Source organism: Brassica napus, chromosome A5, assembly GCF_020379485.1.
Source record: "Brassica napus cultivar Da-Ae chromosome A5, Da-Ae, whole genome shotgun sequence".
NCBI classification, from domain to species: Eukaryota; Viridiplantae; Streptophyta; class Magnoliopsida; order Brassicales; family Brassicaceae; genus Brassica; species Brassica napus.
In genome coordinates this window covers 10,294,273-10,304,823 of record NC_063438.1, presented here as the reverse complement: position 1 = coordinate 10,304,823, position 10,551 = coordinate 10,294,273, and the positions used below count along the sequence as shown (strand labels likewise).

The 10,551-nt window shown below is 35.6% G+C and overlaps 1 protein-coding gene across 1 annotated transcript; it reads right to left on the bottom strand.

Annotated features, from left to right (window-relative positions):
- Positions 1-2,411: 2,411 nt before the first annotated feature.
- On the bottom strand, positions 2,412-10,467 carry LOC106451660 (vacuolar protein sorting-associated protein 53 A). The gene is made up of 24 exons (XM_048778934.1): positions 10,300-10,467; positions 10,024-10,105; positions 9,775-9,869; positions 9,506-9,562; positions 9,232-9,382; positions 8,920-8,990; positions 8,573-8,697; positions 8,020-8,180; positions 7,807-7,948; positions 7,128-7,191; positions 6,701-6,886; positions 6,563-6,604; positions 6,247-6,351; positions 6,107-6,166; positions 5,607-5,684; positions 5,211-5,318; positions 5,064-5,129; positions 4,554-4,631; positions 4,339-4,472; positions 4,159-4,252; positions 3,872-3,949; positions 3,432-3,494; positions 3,026-3,190; positions 2,412-2,929 (listed from the first exon to the last, which is right to left on the bottom strand). The coding sequence occupies exons 2-24, from the start codon at positions 10,070-10,072 to the stop codon at positions 2,627-2,629; spliced, it is 2,475 nt and encodes an 824-aa protein (XP_048634891.1). The 5' UTR covers positions 10,073-10,105; positions 10,300-10,467; the 3' UTR covers positions 2,412-2,626.
- Positions 10,468-10,551: the final 84 nt, after the last annotated feature.

Sequence of the window (10,551 nt, the reverse complement as noted above, 5' to 3'; positions counted from 1 at the left end):
AGATTAAATAATTTCAGACATATTGTCATTAATAGTGATAATTTTTGACATAACAAAATTAACACCATTAGAAATAATATTTTATTTCTTCAAAAAAATAATAATATTTCTTAAGAATATTTTTTACATCATTTAAATAATAATTTTGAAAGTTGTGATGCAAATTATTTACATCATTTTATTAATAATAGTTGGAAAATAATTTCTCAGACAATAACATCATTTAAATAAATGATTTTGAAAGTGGTGATACAAATTTCAAAAAGTATTTAGAGCTTTTATTTGAATTTCATAAAACAATTTAGAGATTTTTGAAAAGTTTAAAAAATTTCTTATCTGTAAGAAAATATTTTTATTTTTAAATAAAAATATCAATGTTTTTATTTCTAAAATTTATTTGTTTCCTATTTTTATATATTTTTAATTAAAAATTAAAAATAAGAAAAAATTGACACGTCATTATAGTTAGAGGTAAACAAGTCAATTTTTAGCTTGATGAATAAGTAAGCCAGATTGAAAGTTTTTTATGATACAAAAATTATCTTGATTGTTTAATATTCTAGTTAAATAACTTTGTAGATTAAGATGTAAGTGAATGTAATTTTGAAGATTTTTATGCGATCTTCTCATATATGATTAATCAGAAGTGTATTTATATGTTGTGTCTTACACTGACTGCATCTAGGATATATGTCTTGCAGATATTTACAAAATATTTGTATAGAATCGATCATTTGGGTTATAATATATTTGTGGTTGTTTTGTTGCATTTCAGTAACATGTCATATGTTATTTTCACTTACTATTTAGTTATGAGGTTTATATCAAAAGTAAAAATTTAGAATCAGAAATGAATATACTTAGTCTTTAAGTAAATCTTTTGATCTTTGTCATGAACTATTTTTAGAATGTTGAGACATGATAAAACAATTTTTTTTTTTTTGTAAATATAAGTTACACTTATTTTGACACTCAGAAAAGTTACCTTACCTGAAAGACTTTAGTGTTTATAGTGATTTTAACGCTTATAGATTAACGATATATATTAGTTTTGAATAAGTCATATTTAAAAAGTTTAAGAAAACAAAAACTCAAACTGCTTCAGTAAATAAGTCTCTTTACGAAAAGTTGAGTATGTGAATTGGATCATAGTAAGTAAATAAAGTAGTCGAGATCGAGTCATTCTGAAGAGACGCTCGCTCCAACCCGATCTGATTTTCATGGGAAAAATGACACTATTGTTTCTCTTCTCCTTAGCAATAGAGTCTACATGTAGATTAGTAGCCTTAGGAATATAAGAAATGCTAAATCCTGAAACAACTGTTTCGTAAAAGCCGGAATGAAACTAATTCGGAGACAAATGCCGATCAATTAACTGGGTTAAGAGCATCTCCAATGTAAAACTCCATTTTTTCCTTTAAAATGGAGTAAAAGTGAAAATAGAGTAAAATTGCTCCAATCCTACTCTATTTCTCACTCCATAATGGAGTGATGAACAAACAAAAACGAAATTACTCCATTTATAGAGTAAATTTCATTATAGAGTAAGATATGAAGTTGAGTTGGAGCATTCCTTACTCCCTATTCACTTTTACTCCATTTTAGAGGAAAAAATGGAGTATGGATGGAGATGCCCTAGCAATCATGTCCATCAAGTTTAATCAAAATCCATTTCTATCTGGACAGCAGTAATATGTAATTCTCGAAGTCGAGATTGAGTCATTCTCATGAGACGCTCGATCGAACCCGATCTGATTTACATAGAAAATGGCACTATTGTTTCTCGTCTCCTTAGCATGGAGTCTACGACATTGCCCATATTAATCTCTTCATCTCAGCATCGAAAACCGCAATGTGACAGCTTTATAAAAAAGTTATAATATTTATTGAACCAATTAATATGTACATCAAAATAAAAAATGGCGTTAAGACAATTTAGGTGTATCGACAATGTTAGTTATAGTAACTCGGTATTTCTATTTTCTATTGTTGATAATAAAATGAACATTACATACAAGTTTATTTTTGCAAATTATAAAATACATGAGTATTTGTTTTATGTGCAATTAGAAAAAGTTCAAGAGTTTCTTTTTATACATATAATTTATTATTAATCGAGCTAAATATTTATAGTCAGAAACTATCTGATTTATAGTCGGTCAATGTGTAAAAACTTTAGGTGCACTCAAAAATATTGTCAACGTAAATTTCTTTTCTAGACAAACGGTATTTGAGCACCATCTCAACTTTTCATTTCTTTTTTTTTTTTTGAAATTCACATGGCCACAACCACAAAACACCAGTTTCATGTTCTTTAGACAGAAACTAAAGAAAAATCTGTCAATCTTGTCGGCCTCGATTATGACAATTTTCCGCTTTTAACCTACCATGCAACAGTGTGACACAAGAGATGAACGCCACAAAAGTGTTTATTATCGTTTAGAAACTAAGATGCACTATGAACCGCTGATTTACACCTAACAAGGAAACAAACGAGCCGCCTCATTCCACGGAAGTTTTGAGCTTATAGCAAATTGCATTAGACAATGAAAGAAACACATATAAAAGGGATAACCAAGAAGATAATTGCACAAGTCAAAAGTTGAGATGGTAGAAAATAAACAAATCAGGCGTTGAAGAGTCTCCTTAAAGGCCCATCTTTGCGGTCTTTGGCAGCTTCAGTAAGAGCAATGAACTTCTTAAAGCCAGTGGTTGCAGCTCCTCTGCCAAGAGCCGCTGCTCTCGTCAACACGTCCTCGCTGTTTGCTATGAATCCAGCGGCCGTAGCCTGATTAGTGATTGCCATTGGCGGTGCAGGTGTGGTTGGAACGGGTTGTCGCATTGCAGTTGAAACAGAGGGCTGTGTAAGTCCTGGGCCATGCTTGTTGAAATCATCAAGTATACTCTGCTGATCAGCTTTCTTAAGGCCCTGCATCAACACCACAAAACAATCCAGAGTTAGTTGCGTGACAGTCCAAACTGTAATATATACAATATTGTATAAAATTGGTTTTTAGAAAATCACCTTAAGCTCCAAGATGCGCTGAAACTCCATGGGAGTTCCTTCTGGAAACAGTGCACGGTAAGTGTCAGCCACTGAATCGATTGGAGAGAGTATGACCTTAAGGAGTGCTTCAGCTCGGCTCATTTCACGGCTCACAAACTTGGAATAGCTGGCAGCAGTTGAAGTCTGCAATGATAATTAAAGATCAATCGAAACCAGAAAAATACATCGTGTCATATTTAAAGGCTAAACTGGTATATACTATATCATATCGACCCTATCACTGAAACAAGATTATAATACTCGATGGGTTTTGGGCATCACGCCTTTGAGCAGAGTATGCTCAGATAACGTCAGTAGCCATATTTTCTAAATACAGAGTCACCAGCAGAGGCAGATATACATAAATTGGTACCGATGAGCTAACCTGTCTGGCAAGGGAAGGAATTTCTAGAAGAATCGTCTTCATGGCTTGAGTATCTAGTAACATCTGTGCAACCAAAAAGAAGGCTCAGATACATGATGTGTGAGAGTGATTTCCCGCAGCTAACATTTTAACTCTCAAAGCATGAATATGATTATTCCTAGAATGAATGCTTCCAGCACTAATACTGAAGTAAGGAAATGAACTGAATAAATAATGAGACTAAAGAGTCATTTCAACAGCAACAACAAGCAGAGAAGCTGAAAGAGAATGGGATATAAACAAACTGAATTTGGCACTAGTCTCTGGATACACCTGATAAACTAGATAACAATTTTTTCTCACATGGATTTTAGCCAAGTCACTAGTTGACTACTATAGAGAAATTACAACGGAGAGAATTAGAGTTATGCACATGGAGGATATAGAGCAAGAAGGCTGACCTGTTGGGCTCCAGTTTCGGATAGTTGCTTGCATCTGAAAATATTAGCATAGAACCGTGGTCCAAGGGATGATGCCAGCTGCACAAAGTTTTACTAATAAAAGGCCGTTCTCTATAAAGTTGGTCAAGTTAAACATCGTGGAACTATTATTGAACGAAACAGAAATCTATTTCTATTTTATACAAGACGCAAGCACCGTATAATAAATTTGTTGGGGTCCAAAATTAGTATGAGGAAGTACTCATCACATCACAAAGACATTCAAATTATACATTCTATATAATTACCTTGTCAAGGAAGAACTGGAAGTACACTGGTGTTAAGAGGTTCCCAAGGACAGGAATACTGCTGCTTAAAATTGTATTTATTCCATTCACGTACCTGCAAGAAGATACAAGTGCATGTTACTTACACTTGGTCATATAATCAGAAAACAATAGAAGCTTTAAACTCCAGTTAGATCTTACCCAGACTGGTCACCCACACTGTCAAGTGTTCCCCATGGAACACGTGTCATTGCTGCCATTTCATTGTCAAATTTAGTTTCAATTCCAAGGACCAGCGTCACCAATGATTTTGTTATAACGGCAGAAAATTCATCCTGCACAGAAACACAGCTTAAGAAGAATCCAAAATAAGTAGCAACTCAAAGAAAACTATAAGTCCTTCATGTTATCAGTACCTGGACCTCTGACATGTCTACGCCTTCAGCATAATGCGGGTCAATAATTTCTGAGACTTTTTCTGCCAATTCACCAGACTGCGATACAAATAACATATAATTCTTGTGAAGTGCCAATTGTCATTCAGTTCATCGAAACTTTTTGACAGAATCCTACCGACATCGACACACATCTTGTATCCCGGAACAACACAATCGTTTGCATATATAGAAGCAGCAGAGAATATATTACCACATCACAGATATTTAAGAAAATTTGCAAACAAATAACTTCGGTATAAGATCACATCACAAAAACATTGAGTAAGTAACTAGACCCATGAAATTTTCTTGGAACTTGATGTGAAGATTGATAGTATCACAGCTGGTCATTTACATGACTGGCTTTATACAACCCCAATTAACCTCTCCCAGCAGGCTACAAACATGTATCACCTATATGCTGCATGCTGAGGGTGCTAAAGGTGAAAGGAGGGAAGTAACAGAATGATATACAAAAAACAAGCTTACTGTTTTGTGGCAATACTCGGCAGAATTAACTATGTAACATATCACCCTTTCATCTCTATCAGAGACCTGCATAGAAAAGATGAAAAAGGATAAACTAAGTCGCAACGCAGACATGAGAAACAGGAAGAAGGAAGAGATGCTCAGCACCTTTATCTGTCCGTCCATGCCTGTGGCTGCAGCAACGATACCGGTGCCTCCTTTAGGGAGCTTAAGAAATAGCTTTGTAGCGTATGCCTTCAGAACTCGTTGAAAGACCTGTAAAGAGGAGACCATTTCAAAAGAATGAACTCGGAATCTCCATCCATCTAATATGGGACCGTGAATTTGAGCATTTAAAAAGGCCTGCAAACACTATTAAAGAGCACATGTGTATACGTCCTCCCTTGTAGAAACCTAGGCGGCTTGGAAAGCTGATCTAACGACAAGGTTTGTCCAAATAAAAATTATGATACTCCACAAACAAAGCTGGTTCTTATAAAAAATAAAACATTGCCCGAATACCCAGTAATATATAAAATACATATCGACGAATGAAAAATGTACCTTGAACAAATTGAATAAAGTCTGGTTCTTAGTGAGAACACTGCACCGTTTCAAGCTCTTCTTTATGTCGCTAAATAACTGCAAACAAAGCAAATAGTAACTGCGTAACAAAACAAAATTTGAATGGCTACAGAAGATAAGATATAATGTGACAGATACAGTTTGTATAGGAATCTTACCAAGTTCTCACAGGCTAATCTACTAATATCAAATTGATTATGATATACCCAGTTTCACATAGAAAACTTTTCCTACTAACTACTCAAACATCTCTTAGACATGACCCGGGTTTATTTTTGTCAGCTCAATGGGTAATGACCGAGTAGGTTCTGGGTTTCAAGTAGAGAGTTCTTTAACACATCTGTATAAAGAATCAAACTACCCGTGCCACAACCTAGTGCAAGTCGTGAATCATTTAATACAATGAATAAAGATGTAAATCTCTGTCAAAGTTAACACTCTCAGAAACCCAACTTAAAGAGGCTTGCCTAGGTACTCACCTGAGTGCTGCTATGTAAAACATTATTTTGACTTCCATCCTCAATATCCCATGTTTCCTCCTGATAAAGAAATGCAAATTATGAGAACTTGACAAAGCTTGGATCAAAAACAATTTCATTATGCGAAAAATTTAAATTACTTGAACAACTTTCTCCAGGCGTTCCATAAGTGTCTTCTCTTCCAACTCAATATATGGGGTTAAATGAGGTTCGAAGCAAGAAGAGATAATTCCACGGAAATTGAACTGCCAGGTCGAGATTTACACCAGTGAGTAAAGAAATCATTCAAATGATACTATGATAGAATAGCTCAAATGGATAAGGAAAGTCTTATATCAAAGCAAATGTTATGCCTATTACTAGCCACTTTCACTTGCTTTTTAAGAAACTCTAGAACTACAATAGAAATGACAACAGCCAAAATCAGAGAGAGATAACAAGAAAAAGGGGATGTACCCCAGCTCCAGGAGCAGATAAATCTTTGTTTCCGGTCTTTTCCTGTTGAAATAGAGAGCAAAAATTATCATAATAAAATTTAAGCGATCATATAACATTACTATACAGTTTTCCATAGTACATATGAAGAAAACATACATTTTCCCCGGATTCTTGACCAGCAGCAAATTTCTTTTCATACTTCTTGCGAATTTTGGATATATTCTGACTATTGTTTTCCCATGTACCAATTTCTTCAATGTCATCTCCGATATCACTAGTAGGAACATCACCACCAAATTTCTTTTCAAGTTCCTTTTCAAACTCCACTGTCCTTTGTAGTGCCTAATCAATCATATCAAACTTTAATAGAAGCCTGAAACATTCCACAAAATATCAAGAAGTAACAGGATTTCATGACATCGAAAAAGAGGGACAGCATAATAAGATTTATAATCATCAGATATTCGCTTCAGAGGTGAAACAATGCTGTTATAGATATACAATCCATCTGATAAATATAATGATTTTTAATGATATGACAAGCATGTGTATGCTACTATTGATCAGAGAGACTATGGCTGACCAGTAACAATGTCGCTACTTCTGGTTTCTCTTTCATGTTGACCAGAATAGATTCTACTTGTTTCCTGAAAAACATGATGGGAACACATGACGTTTAAGAAGGTTACATATTGTTGTTAGATTAAGATTAACAGTTAATACTGCCGCCGCTATATCTTTCACAGCGTAGTGACTACTACAATGCAGCAAAGCATACAGCCATACACACCAAAAAAATGAATCATCCATATACTGAAGCAGAACTTAGAGATACTTACAACTATTCTATCAAAAGGGGATGTGGTACTTATAACCAATTAACATTTATCATTTGTCTAAAAGATTTAACTGATTTTTGATTAGTAGTAGCTATTATAAATCATGCATTGGTTATAATTTCCATAACTATGGTCCATAACCAAAAACTAGTCACTCATATACCAATAATTCTGTATCAAAACTTTTCCTCTTTATCGAATTTTCATTTACATTTTCATTTACACCACGCAAAGTAGGGTTGTTATTTAGCTATGTTGTAACAATAAAAGTGTGGGTCAAATATCTAATTCAGAAGAGTAGGGGTGTTATGTTGCCATGCCCTAAAATTTTAATGAGCTCCAAGAGTAAAAATGAAGAATATTTGAGCAAATATGAAGATAATAGAAGGCCAGAGATGTTCATCAAAAAGTCAAAGGTAATACCTTGTTTTCTTGCAGAACTGGATGCAAAGTCTATAAGGCACATGCCAAGAAGCGGGAAAAATCTTCCAAATTTCTTCATTTGTACGGATTCGACGCTTTATCCATGCATATCTCCGCTCTGTTTTATCCAGCTTTGCCAATTCTGCCCGCAAGTAACCACTTAGCACTTATGTAAAACAACACATGAAAAATGTACGGCATTGTGCAACATACCAGCTCCTTCGAAAATTTGTTCATATGAGGTTAGCTCCCGGCTACAGAAGTTGTTTACCAACTCTTCCCTGACAGATGACTCCAGAGCATCAACAACCAAACAAGAATCAGATAACTGTTGTAGCAAATTTGTTTCCTCTGTCTCTTTCCCGGTACCTAAACTGAAATCACAACAATATACATTTTTAGGAAAAGTACCTTTAGGAAATTAACAAATAAAGGGGGATGTGGAGAGTGGGAGGGGGAGGGGGAATTTTATATAAAAACCAACAATTAGGAGTGTAGCACCAAGAAAAGAAGCAGTCAATAACCTAATCACTATGCAGATACTACTCGTACAAAACCGCATGCCAGCCAACAAGCATGTTGTACCAATTTCTGACATCATATTGCAAAATTTATCCCCTGATACGTTGCAATATTCTACGGATTGAAGATAAAGAAATTAAGAAAGAGAGGCAGGATCAATCACTAGAACTACAGTGGACCTCTTTTGGCTATATCTGTAGAACTATTTTAGCATAAATTACGGTAGGATCACTAGAGGCATTACCTCGAAAAATCAGAAAATACATGAGACTTGAGGACTTGCTTAATATTATTAAGCTTTTCCCTCAGTTCCATGATTTTAGGAACATCCCTATACGCTTCGAAGTGATTACATAATTGGTTTACGGCCTGAAACATATTACAAAAATCAACATTTTAAAGATATAATCAGAAAGTGAGAATAGTCATCTGCTAGTAAATCCAGCAAAGTGTCCTAGGGTTTACAGTTGATTGTGAAAAAGAGAAAGAGCTGCCTTGGGCGAACATAAAGAAAAAAAGTAAGTGAACTCTACAACCAACGTAACAGAAGCAACAGACGCATAAGATTGTTGAACTAAAATAAGAAGATACCTCCAGCTGTGCAGCTGCCTCCTTGTATTGTCTTTTTGACGCCATCACCTGAAGCTGTTCAACAGCAGAGACTGCCATAGCAAGGTAGCGAATTTTATCAATGTGGTTTGTGTACTTGGTCAACTTATACTAGGCCGATGACATATATTTGATTACCATGTAAAGATTAACATAGATCCACAAGTAGATTAACCAGAAACATCATGCATAACTTGGAACCCTATTTATATAGGGCTTTATTTCACTTAAGGTGTGATTCTGATTTCAGGATACTATGCCCAGATAAGTTAAGTTAAATTGCTGCTAACTGACCTAACATTGTGAGACGATGAAGAGCAGTGATGGTCGTGGTTATGTTCTTTTTTGCAAAATCTAACTTCTTAATGTCACGGCATATTTCTTGCACCATTGCTTCACTTTGCTCAGCTTTGGATTTAATCTCTTGAATCTTATAGGAGAGTTCCTGTGTTAATTAAAAGCCAAAATCAAATCCCCTTGCGACTGAATAGATAGGAGAAACGAAAAAGGAAATGATATATTAAGAGTAAGATGGATACAATACATAACAACGTATGAGAAAACTAACCTCCACAGCACGCGTAGCATCAGCAAGATCTTCTTTCGCTTTAGTTCCGGAGTTACTCTGGAGTATGATTTCCATCCCAAGAATAAGATTCAAAACCATATATTATTCTTTCAACACAGAAAAAAAATGTTGCTTTTTTGTGCACATCCACAAGAAATCGATAAAGAGTGACTCACAAATGTTCCAGACAACACTAAGTATTAAGAATTAAAAAAAAAAGGGAGCTACAAACTTCTGTAAGGGAGCAATAAGGAAGAAGCAGATCTGACCTGTTGACGAACAGCAGAAAGAATGCTAGCATCAACCCGGCGAATCTCACCATGAATCTTTTGCATAAGCGGCTCAACGCCAGATAGCGATGCTTCTGTAAAGGGAAACACACCCATTTTGAAACACATGTTAAAGCAAGAAAGTACCAGTTCATCAGCAGCAGCAGAACTACGCGTCCTGATTACAGAATCAAAAGATAAACAGCTCCAAACCATAAAGAGCATGACTGTTCTGAAACAAAAGATCACCTGTTGGGAACATCTGGTTGATATACTCCAACGCACTCGACTTATCCATGGCTTGATCAAAACCAAAATCACTCGAAATGATCTGTAAACCGAACATAAGGGACAAACTCTTTTAGCGGGAATGAACACATGGCCCCATAAATTAGGCAACGCAACCATTACTAGATCACGAGTTGCGAATACTTTTGCTGAGATCGGGGACAATTAGTGTGACAATCGAAGAAGCTTACAGAATTTGAAGACGTAAGAGAGAGAGAGAGAGAACGCAACGCATACCTGAGTACAGCGAGGACGATCGGCAAACGGCGGCGATGAATGCCGGCGACGGCGACTGAGATCGGATCGGATCCCAACGGACGATCCAAACACTCTGGATTGAAAATTAGATCTCTCTCTCTCCCTCTCCCTCTCCAACTCCAAGGTTTCTTACAATACCGAAATAATCCGAACCGATCAATAATCATGAACCGAACCGAACCGGTTAAGAAGTACCAGTATGTAGATACACAATTTAAGCTCCGGTTTGTT

What these genes read in the sequence shown, in the direction of transcription:
- LOC106451660 (XM_048778934.1), bottom strand. Translation starts at nt 10,072, where the DNA reads ATGGATAAGTCGAGTGCGTTGGAGTATATCAACCAGATGTTCCCAACA. An exon ending in GTATTTTCTGATTTTTCGAG is followed by an intron (nt 8,181 to 8,572) that starts GTAATGCCTCTA and finishes TTGTGATTTCAG; the next exon opens with TTTAGGTACCGGGAAAGAGA. An exon ending in AGTGTGGGTGACCAGTCTGG is followed by an intron (nt 4,253 to 4,338) that starts GTAAGATCTAAC and finishes ATCTTCTTGCAG; the next exon opens with GTACGTGAATGGAATAAATA.